At 37.1% G+C, this 17373-nt stretch overlaps 1 protein-coding gene across 1 annotated transcript in view; it reads right to left on the reverse strand.

Moving 5' to 3' along the window:
• The window catches only part of IARS2 (isoleucyl-tRNA synthetase 2, mitochondrial), a 28832-nt gene that overhangs the window by 7193 nt on the left and 4266 nt on the right, over positions 1–17373 (reverse strand). Inside the window, exons 8-14 of the mRNA XM_087776178.1 lie at positions 17141–17256; positions 15587–15756; positions 14580–14670; positions 14226–14377; positions 13061–13221; positions 5347–5449; positions 4627–4720 (exon numbers count right to left, since the gene is read on the reverse strand). Coding sequence (XP_087632304.1) covers positions 4627–4720; positions 5347–5449; positions 13061–13221; positions 14226–14377; positions 14580–14670; positions 15587–15756; positions 17141–17256 — 887 coding nt within the window. The remainder of the gene's footprint in view (positions 1–4626; positions 4721–5346; positions 5450–13060; positions 13222–14225; positions 14378–14579; positions 14671–15586; positions 15757–17140; positions 17257–17373) is intronic.

Here is a 17373-nt window from a genome sequence, read left to right on the forward strand (position 1 = left end):
AGACTGGGTATTAGCTGACTGCACATTAAAAGTAGAAGAGCAAACCCAGCTTTGCCACAGGGCTGAAAGAGGTCGGCAAAGTTTTAATGGCTTTACTGGTGGAATTCAGACACTGTACAAAAAGGTACAAGACTTGTTGACTCCAGAAGCCCCTCCTCGTCCTAAACAATCCCAGACAGGTCACCATCAGAGTGAGAACAGAATCATGGGGAGCAGAGCAGAATGTGCAAGTCAAAGCCTACAAATGTGCAAAATTATACACATATTTGGCAGCAATTTAGTTTTGATTCTAAAAGTTGGTGGTGTAATTTTCCAGATATTCAGACAAAAAAGTTTCTCTACTCAGTTTTTGTCTACTAGCTCCTTTTATCCTCTTCCGAGGACCCCTGAGACAATGCTTCTTTCTGCTGCTGACACACTTGATTTATTTGTTTAACTTAATGGAAGTTTCGATATTTAGATCCATCCTGCAATAAAAGGAAGTTCAACATTACAAAGGTCAAGGCTATACAGTTCCAGCTGGCACAGGAAAAATGTGTGGGTGGATGTTACAGTTTTTAACACATTTGTTTATTCCTTCAAGAAAATCTACAAAGAGTTTGGGTTTTAAAAGTAGAATAAGTAGGGATCAGCCTTTGTATTAACAGACTACAAAAATACTTGTGAGGACAAGATTAAAATACAGAATATTTGTGGTAAGGAAGAAAATAACAGTGGAAAATCTGTAACAACACATTGTTATTTACAACTAGTTTACTAACCACTGGTTTTAGAGAGGTGAACTTCTCATGGAAATGCCAGTATTTACAACTTAGAGAAGAATTTAAACAAACAACTGATTACAAACAGCAAACTCTATTGGTCTTTCCTGACAGGAACAAGCAGATCTAGCAGGCTGGCTAATGTAGCTTACAAAGTTAACGGAGGTCTGAACATTTTCTCTCTGTAAAATACAAACACGGGTTTTGCATATACAAAGCCTGCCTTTTAAGTGCACGGGTAGCTCCCCTGCCTCAGTTTCATTAAAGTTGAGATGGCCGTACATAAATTCATTAGAACCGTGCGCACGTTTCTCTGTAAATGGAAGAGTACGCCCGACAACCCAGAAGAGACTTTTCAGTTGTTTATTTTACACTGAGGTATATAGTACATAGGTCATTAAGGAGAATTACAATTTATGATCCTTCTGGTTTGGATTTCAAGATTCCATATCTTTGATCTTAGAGACTTTGACTTTTAGATTAAACTTATTGTATTTTAATGCCAGGAATGAATCAGCTAAGATAAATTCAAGTCTCTCAGTCAGCACAAAAGTTTAAACACTTAGATAGGTAAGTTGTAAAATAATCACATTCATTCAGTTAAATATTAGCCAATAAGATAGGGAAAAAAGTTATGATGTTGAAAACTACCATCATTGTGATACAAAACTACGGGTAAAAAGCTGTGTGACTTCTACCAACGGCATATCACATCGCAATACAGTCCAGTGTGCATTATTAAAGGAAATATTTTGAAAAATAATAATCTCAAGTTTGTAGTGCAGATGGCACTCTGCCCATGAGGAAAATGTCAAGACTAAGAGAATTTTAAGACAGAAAAGAATTCTCTAAAACGGGTACTCCAAAGACAGCTACTGAAATAAGGACTATCAAAAGGCTGAACGCAAACTGAACTTCAAAGCAAAAAAAAAAATAAAAAAAAAATCAGCAAGTGCTTCTGAACCAAATTTTGCTTTTACCACACCATCTTTTTGGAGGCAGTGTATTAACACTCTTCTACCTCACAGCAGTAGTGTGAAAATGAATTTATTCATGTATGAAGCATTCAGACTTAAATTTTAACATTGCATAAAAGAATACGGAAACAGTTCTTTCAAAAAATATTTGAGGCATGTGTAGCAAGTAAGAGACAGGATTAGATAGCACAACAATAAAATGTTCAGTGAAAACAGTGTTAAGCCAACAGAGCATTAAGGAAGCAAACTGTATTCCCAGAAAACTTCAGTAGCAGTGGGTTTTTCAGAGCATGATGCACTTGTGGATCTGCTCTCAATGGTGCAAGGGAATTAGTATTTATTTTACACACAATCTAGTTCTAAGTGTACATTTTTGGGTTTGTGACTAAATCTTTGCTCTTAGTGTGTAAGTCGCACCTTCCTACCTGCCACAACTGCTGATGTAGAACAGGTTGGTTAATTTGTCATTTAGCTAGAAGTGGTACGTTTGATACACCTAGGCTGGAAAAAGGAAGCCAACCATAATTCAATGAAAAAAGAGCAACTTTAAGCCATTTCCATCAGAACTGTGCCCTGTCTCTGGTAGGAAATGCAGGCAGGCAAGCGTTAGAAATACAACTGTATCCATGCAACCTATGACTTTGGCCACTGAGCTTGCTGTCACTGAGCGATTCCTTTAACCTGTTCAAAAACCTCATATTGCAGACACTCTCCTCTTCCTCCTCCCCACCCCCTTCCCAACCTGCCATGTTTTCTGAAAGCAATCTGTGTGGCCATCAGCTAAAGGGATGAATTTTATAACTGCTGCATCTCGTTTAATAAGCTCGGACACAGCTAGTTCAAGTCCAGTGAAAACTCCGGCCTAAGTTCCCCAAGTTGCAGAGATGTTGAAGAGAACGACCTGTTTTTGTGAGACTGGAACTGGCAGGGAAATCCATAATGCTGTTTATTCCTGCTGGTTACTAACAGACAGATCATTGATTTATAATTTTCAACAACTTGAGTTCACGGTAGAGTGAAACAATTATAAACATTAGTCTCCCAGTTTTAGCCATCTATTATACCCTCCAGTCGCCCTGAAATTAACTCCTGTGCCGCGGAAGAACCACTGCCACGGAAGACACTGTCATCAGAAGGCAAGTAATAACTGCTGTTATCACCGATCTCCTACTACAAAATTAACAGGCAGCACTTCACAGGTAGCACGCCAGCTTCCACATGCCTCTGTGCTTTCATGAGTTTAAGCCACAGGAAGTTCTTCTTCCTGTTGTGACATTCTCTCAGCAATTTTGGATTTCTCTGTGGATTTCAGCCATTTTTCCCCAAGAGCACTTTGGAAAAAAGAATCCTATCAGTTAGCCTGTTTGTAAGCCTTGCCAATTGTTTTTATTGACATGGGAAGAAGTTCTGCAAAAAGTTTTCAAAGGTGGAGCATATTGGGAAATACAAGACAAAACTATTAATTCAACAGCTTCTCTGGCAAAGTGCCTTTTCATAAAGGGTAAATCAGAATAACTGAGATGCTACTTCCACTTCTGGCAGTGGCTGGGAGCCTCCATTACATAGGAAAAAAGGTAATGCAACTTTTGTGTCATTTCTGACGATAGAGAGGCTTACAAGATCACACTGCTTGTTAGTCCTTCCCCCAACTTTTGAACCAGCAGGGCCACTCCAGTCATGTCAGACAGCAAAAGAAGATGCCTTACACACACCAGGTTCCAGCAAGTTTCATGAAAATAGATGACTACACAGAGAAGAGGAACTTTTAATGGTTCCATGTAAGAAGTAGTCTGTACTGTGAAAGACCCAACATATATTAGACATTACAGAATCCATATGGGACCCTTACACAAATTATCAGTGAATCAAGGGTCTTGATTCTGCTGTTCCTTATTAAACACGATGTCTTTCCTCTACGCAGGATTAGAGGTAGTTTTTGCATACTAACGTGTTAAGCCCTTAGAGAATGCAAGTAACTGTGCACATAAAATACCACTACTTTGTTATAGCCTTCAAAACCAAACCTGAAACATTTTTAAAGAGTATGAACTTTAATACATGTAAAGGTCTTCTAGAAAATGAATGTTTGCTGATGGTACTGTTGCCTGACCACGTTGCTAAGAAATAAAACCTCTGGTACTAACGTGTTTTATAATTCAACAAGATTGTTATCACGCATTTGTGTACTGAGGGTTTAAAGTCCAACAGACTTGATGTATGGGACCAGACTCCTCCTTTAGAAAGGACTCCTGACTGGACTATCCTCCAGGCAAACAGTGTATATTTTATATATTTTTATACAAATATATATCTGCTACCTGCTGAGGGGCAACTACTGGCAGCAGGAGCTATAAATAGCATGTAGCAAGTATAAATATTTTAAGCCACAATATACTGTTTTAGTTACTGAAAGTAACCAGAAGTAAAAAAAAAAAAAGACACCTATGCTGTTAAAATTACAAAACTTACTTAGATTCAGCAGCTGATCTCAATTTTATCCTGCTTCAAATAGCATGCACAAGCACAAATTGAAATTTGTTACCTGAAAATAATTGAAGAGTTACCAACTAGCAGCTAAACACCTTGGCCGTTTGTCATGAAACTTCTAAACTCAAATACGTTCTGATTAGAAGATATATGGTATGCCACATGGCAGAATCAGTCAGAATAGAACATTAGGAAAATCTCGACTTCAACTATGCTGAAAATGAATTTGCCAACATTAAATCCTTATCTTTACAAGCAAAAGCAGCTTTACGAGAAGTCACAACCAGTTTGCTGCTGACATAATCTAACTCAGTTTTGCTGATACCAACACCATCATGCAAAACAGTTGTATTTTGCTCTCCAAGTATTTTAAAAGAAAGATCAATGTATTCATTCTGTACCTTCCAAAACATGAGCCCAGGAAGTGCCACTGTCAAACCAGATGTCTAGGACGTCCTGTCCCTTGACATAATCCAAAACATCATGACCACCAGCCTATTGGAAAAACAATTATTAAATAATGCAAATAGAATATGCCATATCATCAATGCTTTTCAAAGCTAGAAATAAAGTAGATTTGGTTTCTGGATCAGTTTTGTACAGGCTCTGCTACCAACTTTGTGAGTGAACACATAATAATTGAGATAATTTTTCATAATAGTTTTCAGATAATTACTGATGAAAACCCAAAACAGAACAAGGAAAAATTACAAAAAAAACCCTGAGATGGTAGAGTAATACTACAGTTTGTGTGCTAGCTTAAGAACACAACGGTTAAAGGAACAATAAAAAGTTACGAAGAACTAAACAAAAATTTGAATATACTTTAACGACAAAGACTTAATATATATTTGGGCTCATAATTTGGTTAATTAGGATGTCACTTTCCTCCCGAACTAAAACAAGGAGGATGGAGATCTCTGCCCTGAATTAATGGCACAAATCTGACTGTGTGTATTTTGCCATACTCAGATCCCACTTTCTGAATATTCCTTTCACAGGATACCTTCTCATGAAGGTACAAGATTGAAAAGGATCATGGGAATATATGAAGGTTTTATATTATTTCTTGTCACTGAACTGTCTCAAGCACCTTCTGTATTTGAAGTAAAAAAAATTACCTTCGCTACAGCCTCTTTTGATAGTAGTTGTTCAATAGGAAGGGTCCACCATGCATCTGTTCCTTGCTGATCCACTATTTTGATGATATTTGTGATAGTGTCACTGGGTTAGAAGGAAAAAAGAGGTTCAGAAATTGATGAGTTAATTGTACCTTTCTACAAGTATCCCAGATCCAAAGCAGTGAGACGCACTGATTAAGAGATCAAGCTATTTAAATCTGTGATTTTCCAGCTTCTAATCCAGACAAGACTCCACAGAGATTTCTGCCTGACTTCCTACTTTTGTCTTCCAAGATGGGTAGGGTTGTGTAAAACCTGGGCATACAGAAACCCACATGTACCCCAAGTAGCTTTTTCTTCTGCAAATACTCAATACAAGGCACTTAGAAAAGATGCCAGCAGCTTGAAAACTTCCAAAATCCATTTCACTTGCTAATTCTTGACCTTGAACTTACAGAAACGAAACAACTATTTTCCCCCAAAATATCTGCTCTTTTTGACAACAGGCTTCTTTTCTCCACTGGATAAAGAGACCTTGAGAACTCACATGGAAATGGAGAGTTAGGAAATGCCAGCATTTTGAATAACGTACATATATATTAGACTTCTGGTTGCCTGGTTTCCCCCTTTTTAGCAGTATGTTTTTTAAACGGTAAGAAACACTTCTATATAAATATATTAATCCCAGTAACGTGGGAAACAAACTTCTGTACCCAGTAGAGGAGTGATGTAAACAACCATTCAACATACACTCTGAAGGCAATATATGAGTTCATATGGTATAGCACCAGCCAGGACAAAGGTCCTGAAATAAATAGATACTATAGAAAGAAGAAAAATAAAAGAAATTAACTAAGCATTTTTCCTGATGTGAACAGATATCACAGCCACAAGGCGTGCAGTACTGTGCACTATTTATGACACATTCAATCGTTGTCCCCAGTAGGTAAGGCTATGGGGAATTGATTTTTAATATCATTTAATGCCAAGTCTAGACATAAATTAAGATAGTCAAAAAACAAAACAAGCCCCACACGCTTTGTCTTGCTGACTCACAGACCACTTATTAAAAAGGTGTTTAAGACATCTGCTTATTTAAAGAGTACAGCAGATTATCATGACCTGCCAACTTCAAACTAAAACCCCTGTGTTACCCAAGCCACCAGAGATTCGTTTTTCACTCGAGAAATGAAGATTTAATCCACTGACTAGCTTCTTGACACAGTATTGCAAAAGGGGAAAAAGTAAAATAATGATCACGCATAATTATCTTGAAAACACAAAAGGCAGACGATTTAACTTCTTTAGTGCCACCACTCGGTTTTGTATTTGGACTTCAGCACAATATTTTTTTCTGCACTGCTAATAAGTTGAGCTACATCACTACAACATTTAGGGGACTCTCACACACAGAGTTTAAGCATGAAAACCCATGTTCTCCAAGAAGATGCAGAACAAATTATTACTTAATTACATGACATGAGGTGCAACAGTAAGCAGAAATTGCAGTTTTGCTCTTGATTGTGGGAACAAAATTGCAATGATAGACCAACAGTTTTGTATTAATCAATCAATCATCAATTAATCAATTTACTTTTCAAAGTAAATTCCTGTAGAAGATCCCAGCAGGTTTTCTGGAGAGAAAACCCACTAACCAGTAACACTCACAAAGTGACAGCCAGCTAGCATACCATTGCCATTCTTACCCTTTCAGACTAGAATGGATATCATTCACCTTCCAGTTTAATGATGACAGGACACAATTTATGGCTTTGTAATATATCTGCTAGCATTTATCTTGGTAAAACAACATTTAGGACCTCCAGTTCTGAATGGTATCTTTTCCTTTGAGAAATATTTCCAGAGAGGCCTATTTGCCTATACTTCCAGTTGTGAAGTGTTACTTCTCCAAGACAAAAGCAAACAACTTCAGTCCCGGTAGATTCCTGGCAGACAGCTGCTAAGCATCCCTTATGTCTTGCCTCCTTCAGACTAAATCTTCAAATTCAGAAAGCTCTCAGGAAAAATCAAATAAGCCAAGGAGAAGTTTGTTTGTCTCAGCCCAGACTGAACTATTCCACTGAATTTGTCTTTCTCTTGCGGGGTCAGTACCTTCCAATGAAGAGGCTGGCTTCACACCCAGACCTTCAGTGATGGCACAGACTGTAGCACCTGGGACCATTTTAAAAAAAAGCAGTACACAACATTATTTTTCACTCCTTGCCAACATAAGGCTCCATCTTTGATGCTTCTCAAATACGCTATCAGTGTATTTTTAAAGACAATTATGGATAACTAGTTGTCTCCAAGTGAATATTTCAAGAGCGCTCTCCACAGTCTCAATGCCTTCCCATTACTGGCCAAGTCTTACCCATGAAGCCACCAGCAGAAGATAGAGTAGCTAAATTAAAAAGAGGATGATTTACCCTAAAACGTGCTTATTATCAGCTAAAATGTTAGAGAATGTTGAGTGATTCATGGAAGAAGTAATTCAGTGCTCAGCTAATGGCTCTGGCATCAAATGAGAGCCTAGTACAGAAGAGCTACCGGCATGCCTTAGAAAGCAAGTAGAAAATTTAAACAGGAACTAAGCTTGTCTTCCACATAACTTTTCCATATTGCAAATACATTTCAGCGGAGGGGCATAAACTCTAGTGATTCATTCATTTTCAAACTATACATTGTAAAGCATTCAACAGGGATTTGATGATATCAATGTTTGTCGTTTTTTTTAAAAGGTGATAAATCCCGCTACAGACCAAAACTAACAGCTACCTTGGACAAGATATAGGAATACACTCTTAGCAAGCAACGCTTTCCGGCAACTGTCTGGATTCAGTCTGACGACAGCAGAAATCTCAGTTTGTCAGATGTTCTAAGCTTTAAGTAAAGGAGATACAGCCTAAAGCGCCACCAGTTTTCTGACTTTGCAACTGTTCATTGCAATGCCATCTCTCCTCAATGGAAGAGATAAGGATTAAGGTCAGGCCTATCAGACAAATATTTGGAGAAATTAACAAGGGGGGGGGACCTGAAACATGGTGTCAGTGCAAACTATATAACCTGTAGCGAGGATGAACTCTTCTTTCCGTCGGAGGCAGAGGGAAGGACAAGAAAAAAATAAAACCTTGCTATCAACCTCCCTTGGGAAACCATCATAAAATGACTGCCTTCATTTACAGTAAGTATTGCCAATACCACACAACAGTTGTCTACTATTGTAGATACACCATTACTACAAAATATACTATGGACCGACCTTTTACCAAGTGCATTGCAAAGGCTTATACTGTTAATTTATGAAGGGCAGAATTATTTTAAAGACACATTTTCATGACACGTGAACTAACAGATATGACTATGCCACAGATCAAAGTTTTCAGACAACTAAAAGAAGGTCAGATTTGTGTTATGAATCACTTACAAGAAATAGAGTCAATGACACTGAAGCCAACTTATTATTGATCAATATTCTCAAAATCCTATCATAGTTTCAAATCAAGGAAAAAAACATTTTAGCAGTGCAAGTTTTTTTCATTGTATTCCATTTCCCTACAGAATGGAAGTTAACAGTCAAGTATTTTATAAGAGGAGATCATTAAGATCAAAGATTTCCAGGATGCCATTTCACCAAATACTTTTTCCTCCTACAGTTTGAAAAACCCAAGACAAAAACACCACCACCACCCCGCCCCCCGTTCCTCTAATCTCTTCCCAGGATCCTTACGATTAACTATTACCAGAGTGAGAGAAATGACTATATTTAAGGTATCTGTATTATAAGGAGAAAGATTTTTGCAAAACACTTCTATGTAAGGTGCAAGTGAAAACCACCTTTCTCAAATAACTACTCATCACTTTATAATCTGTGGGCTTCAACGTGAGCATGATAATTCACTGAGTTAGCAATAAACACCATTGTAAAACTTTGCCCTGTATTCATACACTATCTAGAAGAACTTGCATTACGTGTCACTCGCTACGTTTTACCACTGAAACTCCTATGGCAATTCACGCTACCACGACACCAGCCAATCACTCTGAAGTCTGATATTGATTACGCTGAACACTTATTTAATGTGTTAACAGAAATTAGACAGCATTAAGATATAGCCGGGAGGAGAAGAATACAGTGCTTGACGTTCTCTCAACCTCTCTTAAAACAACAGTAAAGAGGGTAAGTTATCTCCTTTTTTACATGAACACTGATACTGCAGCAGTAAGTATTTAGGTTATGGTAAGTTGCTATTGCTTACAAGTCACTGAAATGTCTTAATATTTATAAAGCAAATTAGAGCACAGGGTAGATCCACTTCAAAAACAGGTTGGGGTTTTCTTTCTTTGTCAGAAATTTAAGTTACTTGTTAATCAAAGTCACAGAGAAGGGGACAAAAGTTCTCAAGCATTAGAATGGTCTTTGCAGTAGTAATTATTACCAATATCTGAACAGTGAATTTGTAAAGAAATTATTGCATGAGGTCAGATTAAAGTAAGTATCTCACATTTGTTACCTCGTCTGAGCTACTACTAGAAATACAAATCTCTCATTTTACTTTTGGAGCTCTTTCTCTTTTCTCTTCCATGCGTTACAGAATTTACTAGAATCAGAATGTTTTCTCTCGAAATCTATTCAATTTTGAAAGTTGACAAACAGTGTAAGTGTTTATTTGTGCACGTATTCTATTTAAAGCCTTTTTTCTCCACTCGTGCAGAAAAATTGCACAGAATCTTACCTCTGTATTCTTACTGAAAATGGCAATAATGACAAATTGTTCTTTCTTTTCTCTCTCTTATATAGGGTTTTGTTATTTTATAATAATTTTTTAATTCCTGATCATAATATGATGTGGTATACTCTATATAAAGAATCTAATCATCAGTAGAGTATTAAATTTATAAGCATAGACAACACTGTCATACATCAAGTGTCTTTTAGGGCTATGGAAGGCCACAGTAGCAAAGAGGAAGACTCATGGAGATCTTGCATCAAACTTGTGGCGTACAAGATTACAATCTAGCTCTTGGCTTTCAAGTTCGAAAGACAGGGTTGTTGGTGTGGGAAAAAGATTGTTAGAAACGAACAGTTGCATCTTGAAAGAAAAGCTTTTTGCAGCCTTTCGCATGACAAATTCAGGGGAAACTCTCAGAGGGAAACACAGCGGTTTATTTTAGGGGCTTTTTTTTTTTTTTTTTTTAAGTCTTTTTACAGGTGATACATAAGCAGGATTACTCAAGATCGACCATGGTGCTCTCATATGTAACAGCAACTCCATGTGGACTACACTGACTTCCAGTGGAGATGCTGTTACTTTTGATAGCCACTCAAAAACTCCAGAGCAGCTACTACTAGAAGTACGTATTTATTCAGGATAAAAAAAAACAGCTTTTGTTTTGCAATGTAAGTTATTTACTGTTGTTTAATGATATTAATTATTCACACAATCTGAATATGAATCTTCTTGTGTTAGAAATATGTCAGCAACTTATTGCGATATGATTTTCAAAATGATAATGCAAATGCAACAAAATATTTAGGCTTAGCTGTTTATTTCAATAAGAACTGGTGTCCAGGAAAATGACCTATGAATTGACAGACTGCTTTCTAAATTTGCCTGTCATTTCCATAGGCCAATATTCTGCGCACTTTTCCTACTCTGGTTACAGAAGTCTGCTACAGCTAACTTTAAATATTTAATGAGTGTTTTACACTTGTCTTTGAAAATTTCACCTCTACTGTAAATTATGTTAGAAGTAAAGCGTACTGACTATAAATGAACATCAGAAGCTGCCCGTCAAATGAAATAAATCTACTTTTCAAGCATATTGGATATGTCTCTTTTTTTCCCCAGATCAATTCTAACCACACACGCCATACTGTCCCTTTGTTCATTCACCTACATGTGTGACTGCTAGGCCAATACCTACAAAGGTCGAGTTATTAAACTATTGCACAGTTTATCACACCAAAATGCCCCGATTGCCACATATGATACAACTCCAGCAATAATCTCACACAGCTCAAGCACTTACAGAAGACATGCTTTTTATACAGGTCACTGGCTTTCAAGGTCATATTTACATTTTACCTTTACAAACTAAAGGAATTCCCATGCATCCCTCCTTTCAAATGCTTTCTGGGCCAGCTAGGTCAGCTCCTCTATATTCTGAAGGTGCTGTTGCTTCATGCTGCTCTTCACGTTTGACTGCCAACTGCTAAACTGTTTTTCATTACAATCTTATTTTGTTGTTAAACTACATATTTAACAATTTTAAGCAAGCACAAGCAACACACTCAAGCCTACTCCACAGACAGACTACAATCAGTATTCCACAGAAACTGTAATTTTTCAATGTGAACATATACTTACTTTTTAATACGGTAACAGTTTCTGCAGGTAAAGTGATTTTATACCCCACAGAGCCCCATCCCTTTATTTCCTGATGTGCGTCAGCGTTATTCAGGTACTATAAATGACTACAGTTATTGTGGTCTTTTCTCACAGTTACTGCCTACTGTGAGAGAGTCAAAGTACATATCTGTGTACCTACACACCCAGTCACGCTAGGTGAAGCTAAGGACTAACTACTTAAAGTCCATTCCCTGCTCTCCACACCCTAAGCCTCACTACTACCGTACTTATGTGCTCAGTCCAGCCTCTGGAAAACATGCTGGACTCTCTGCAGCATATTTATTCCACACCAGAATAAAAAGAGTTCTGCATCACTACTTAAGTTCATCTCCAGCTATGCAATCTTATTATCCATAACGAATTTGCACAAACAGTTCTAAGGTTAAGATGTATAAAATGGAGTTACGCTAGCATATCTCGAGTCAGAAAACAATTATGGAAATAAACAATGAATGTGGAACTCCACAATACTATTTTTATGAAATCATCTCTTAGAGGATATTCACAATTGAAAACCTCTGTTCCCCAAAGGGGTAAAAGCAGAACTCCTATTACTCCTTAAAAGACAGAAAAGGATCATATTTGGTTGAGGTTTCTTGTTTAAAAGCATCGCTTGGATTTCCTCCACATTACATTCAATTCCTGAAATGCGGTGTTTGCAATACCTGGATGCTATTAACTTAACCAAAGGCTGGCAGAATAAGGCTAGCATCTGAAGCTTTAGACATACCAAATCATATAGCTGAAGGTCACTCACTTAACTTTATTAAGGCTGGCTCTTCAAAAACACTCTAATCTCATTTTGAAGCAAAGTGCAGTTATTTATTCTGCAATCGATTTGGATATTCCACTTCAGGTATCCCATTGTCACTTATTCAATTCAAAAAGCTATTTTGTCAAAATACCTGTATTGTTCAATTTACAGTGCTACAATTACAGTTGCAATCTATTCTAACTACAACTTGCATTTTACTCCTTGCTTAAATGTAAAGGCCAGTGATTACTGCCAGCTCACTTAGCTTGAAGATGAGGGATGAAAGCAGCAATTACTACCAAGGGGACTTGTTCAGGTAACGTAAGTATCTAAGTAAATTGATTCCTATTACTTGCATACAAGTACATACACCTTCAGCAATGAGGTTTTGATTGTTTTAATTTATAGCTGAATTAGTTCTGTGTATAAACAATTGCAAGTAAAAGCATGCATTTATACTTAGTTAGAAGTTTTACAATATCGTGTAACTGCAGCACAACACACAGCGCTCATTCTTTCATTTAGTCAGTATATAAAGCTAGACAAATACCTGTTTATCAAGCATTCTCCTGTGTTCTTCTGATAAAAAACAGGAATCGGAACACCCCAACATCTTTGCCGTGATATACACCAAAACGTCCTTCTGTCCAGCATTTCGAGCATTCTGTTCACTGCAGACGTAGGAATAACTTTCACTTTTTTCAGCACTTCCTATAAAGGAGACAGGGAATTGTTGAACACGCTTCAGCATTCTGACAAACACTGTTTATGCTACCAGTAAAAAAAGCTACAAGTCTACACTCCCACTCCCAGTATTGAATAACACATTCTCAGGCAACTGTCACATTTAATTCACCGCACGTTGCTCTTCAATAACGCTCTCAGAATGCTGTAATACGGTACATGTCCCCACAGAGCAACCAATGCTTTTTTGCCAGCTCTGATTCTCTAGCAGATGCACCCTAAAGTGAGTTACAAATGGCATCAGTATCTCTATCTGAAGTTCAATCGCTCATTGTGTCCTGCACTGTTGTCTGCTTTGAAACCACATCTTGATACATGCTGCCTGTATTAGAGTGTGGGCTACCACTCACTCTCAACCCCAGTGAATAACCATCGTATTTTCCTTCATTCTAGATAAAGATGAATATGGAATAAGCACCTCATGCCCTCATTAGAACGAAATCACTGTTACCCAAGACAGCCTAAGGTGTTGGTCTGAGTTTTCTGTGTGGATGTACATAATTTCAAAAACCACTGCGTTTAAAAAAAAAAATGTTTTAAAGTTATTTAAAATAGGACTGTGGAAAAATTAATAGGGGAGAAAACAAAGATGTCTGGCCAGGCAAGGCTACCATAACAACAAAGGTAATTTTAATAGTGATAGAATTGTCTCTTCTGATTTAATTCCTTGAAACACTGTATTTTTAAAAATATTTTGGGGAAAAAAATTCAGTAGTTCTAAGAAACTTATACATCTCCTGTAAATACAATGAACAAATATGTCAGTCAGTGTATTTATCCTGGATTATATCAATATTGACAAAAAAATCAACAACATTCATCACTTCTACAAATAACTAACACTTTTCAACTAGTGTTTGTAAACCCTAGAGAAGAACATATTCTGGAGCGAGCTATAGCAAGATTGTTTTGCTGATTCCAAATGGCATCAGCTGTCTTTAAATGTCCCATAAGAAAGCAACATTATATACCTGTGCTGTAGCCTTCACACTTGCTGTGTTTACAAACCACTGTTTGCTGGCACGAATAATCATTGGCTTTTTAGTCCTCCAGTCATATGGGTAACTATGCACGTATTTCTCCTCTTTTAACAAACTCCCAGCTGCCTGAAGCATCCGAATGACTGAGAAAAAATGAGGCAAGATTAAAATCTGATTTGAACATACTGCTACTTTTAACCTCAATTCATTCCTTTCCACGATGAACACATAAGAAGTGCCTGCACCTCATCCACATCAAAAATGTGTTCAGTTTATATGAACCCTCAAAATATACTTGCAGGAATGTAACTGAAAGTAACACATGGCTAAACATCAAGTACTCACCAGCTTCATTCCCCTCTTCAAGGACATTCTTGTTTTGAAGTTCAGGACCTGCAGCTTCGGTAAAAAACCCACCTTCATCCACAAGGCAATCCTTAAAATAAATATGTTAATCATGTTAATAAAATACCATGTGGTAATTAATTACCTTTTTAGTATTCAAAAGTGAGTTAAGTACTCTGCTGAGTAACTACTTTCCTGATGAGTAGCAAAGTATGTTACATTTAAGTACACTTCAGATTTAGTGAACTGAAATTTAGTAATCTACCAGGCAAGTGAATTTTATGTATCAGAAGAAATGAGCACCGTTACGTTTGCAGATATACCACAACTGTCTTATGTCAACTCATTGGTTAGTATTTCAATGACTTTCCAATTAACAGTGAAAACCAAAACCAGCCAAACAAACAAAACCCCATGAAAAACCCTACCCTCAAAAAAACCCAACCAGAAGTATGAGTATAATCAGGGTTTGGAACATCTCAAGAGTCACCTCTTTAAAAAGGTAAAAGAGAAAAAGGATACCCTGCATCTTCATTTCCATCAAACACAAACTGATCATGCATAATTGAACTGTATTTACGTATGTGTTTAAAACAAGCTTTGCTGAAAAAGAATAGTAATGATGACCTACATAACCAGTGATTTACTGGTCTGCAAGATACAGCTTTAAAAGCTAATTCTGAGTATGGAGAGCCAATATCTGAGAATTGCTGTCTGGGTTATTCTTTAAAAAACAAAAACACAGAGAGAGAAGAGAAATCTGATTCTATTTTACCACTTCCCTGCAAGCTTTAATTAGCAGATGAATGAAAACCTTCATCCTTTTATTTTGATACACACTTTTTTAAGGTTAGTCCTGCATTCCTGCAGACCATTAGTGATACTCACACTTATCTGAATGCTTCAAAACATTTTCAAGTATTATGCACAAATTACAACAATCACTTTAGTGGCACATGATCAAACAGTTGCAGGAAATCAAGAGCAACAGCTGAAAAACTAAGTACCGTGGGTAGCTGATGGTGGGAAGCTACACTGTAGTCTTCCATACCATGAGCTGGGGCTGTATGAACTAATCCTGTTCCTTTTGCCATTGTCACATGATTTGCAGGTAACAGAGGAGAGACTCTGCCAGGAATTGTGGGATGAGCACAAGAACCATCTGCCAAATCCACACCTGGGGGTGGAAAAAAAAACAAACAAGAAAAACAAAACAGAACAGAGAAACAATTCATGCATTCAGCTTCTTTTTTCAGAACGCAGAAATGGAACAACTGATCAGCAAGTGTATGCATGGGTTACCATATAGATGTACTACTACTTTATCTTGTTTGGGGGTCCTCATCCAAATGCTTTGAAATTCCCTGCATTGTTAATCTTGCAGGCTTTTTTCCTTTGAAGAAAAAGCTTTTCTTCTACTTTAGAAAATGGTATTCTGTTAGTAGTGACTTTCCACCTAGAGACACTCCACGCGTTCCCATTCCTTGGGGACCACTATCTCAGTGTTCCAAAACCAGATCTCAGTAATGATTTACTAAGCTAAAACCCTTGAATTTGGGATCTATTCCTAGGTCTGCCACAAAGTACTAATATTATCATGAACAATTCATTTAAATTCTCTAAATTATGTACAAATAAAGAGAGTACAGCACAAATGAAGCTAGTGACAATTTAAGGTTAAAAAAAAAAACCACTGAAGAAATCTTAGTAGTAATGCCTTGCTGAACATCAAGAACCACAGAGCTTGAGGAATGCTTCATATGACAAAATAGCCTTCATTGAACACTTTCTTCGTAGAAGAAACATGTTTAGAAATACACCAAAACAATCTGAAAAAGTCACAGAAACCACCATTCTCACCTCCTTTAGATACGCATATTCCAGCACTGAATCACTGATAAAGGCAAATGAATAAAGTTCACAAATGACACATTAAATCCCGACTCATGACACCAAATCAGAAGTCTGTCTATTAAGAAATATCACTATGCAGTTTGTTAGGATGCAAACTTAACCACTTTAGTTTGTCCGTACAGACAACAGTCACCTACAATACCTCACTATTCTTCATGGTTATGGTGAAGGCTCAAGACACCTCTTAACAATGAAAAACTTGAAAAGTAACATAACATGACAACAACGGCTAATAGTGCTACCGATTCCACTACACTAGGTAATTTCAATAGTTTTTGTAGAATTTAGCAATCAGGCAGTCAGCAAGCATACCTGTAATTAGTCCCTTGTTCTCATCAGCAATGGATGAGAAAGACAGACAAACAGCATTGAGTGTAACGAAGACTTTGATACTGAACAGACTTCCACTCCGTGTTTAAGTTTTCCAAGCGTGAATCCGGATTTTAAAAAGTACTTTGAAATCTATGGATGAAAATTTGAGCTACAACACACCAATACTAAATCTGACAGACTACTCCTCCTCTTTGTATTCTTTTAGTGAAGCCTGTTCTCAGAACAAACTTAGTAGTGCATCAAAACTGAAGCAGTTTCCAGACACCTACAAGCAGATTTCTAAGCAACTTAAGATTAACAATATTAAAACCTACCTTTACACGTTGACACAACCTCAAACTGCGTGTCCAAAACAGCAGCTGTAGATTCAACTCTATCTGCAGCTAGAATGAAGTGTTCCCCAGTAGTTGTGCATTTCACAATTGAATATCTACAATGCAAATATATATTTGTGATACTAAATAATTACAAACACCATAAAGCTACAAATTCTTTAAATGCTCCATCTCTAAAAGACAGCAAAATATGGTTTAAAACATACATGTCC

This window comes from Nipponia nippon, unplaced genomic scaffold, assembly GCF_047370975.1.
Source record: "Nipponia nippon isolate SJK-2023a ecotype South Korea unplaced genomic scaffold, ASM4737097v1 scaffold_4, whole genome shotgun sequence".
Lineage (NCBI taxonomy): Eukaryota > Metazoa > Chordata > Aves > Pelecaniformes > Threskiornithidae > Nipponia > Nipponia nippon.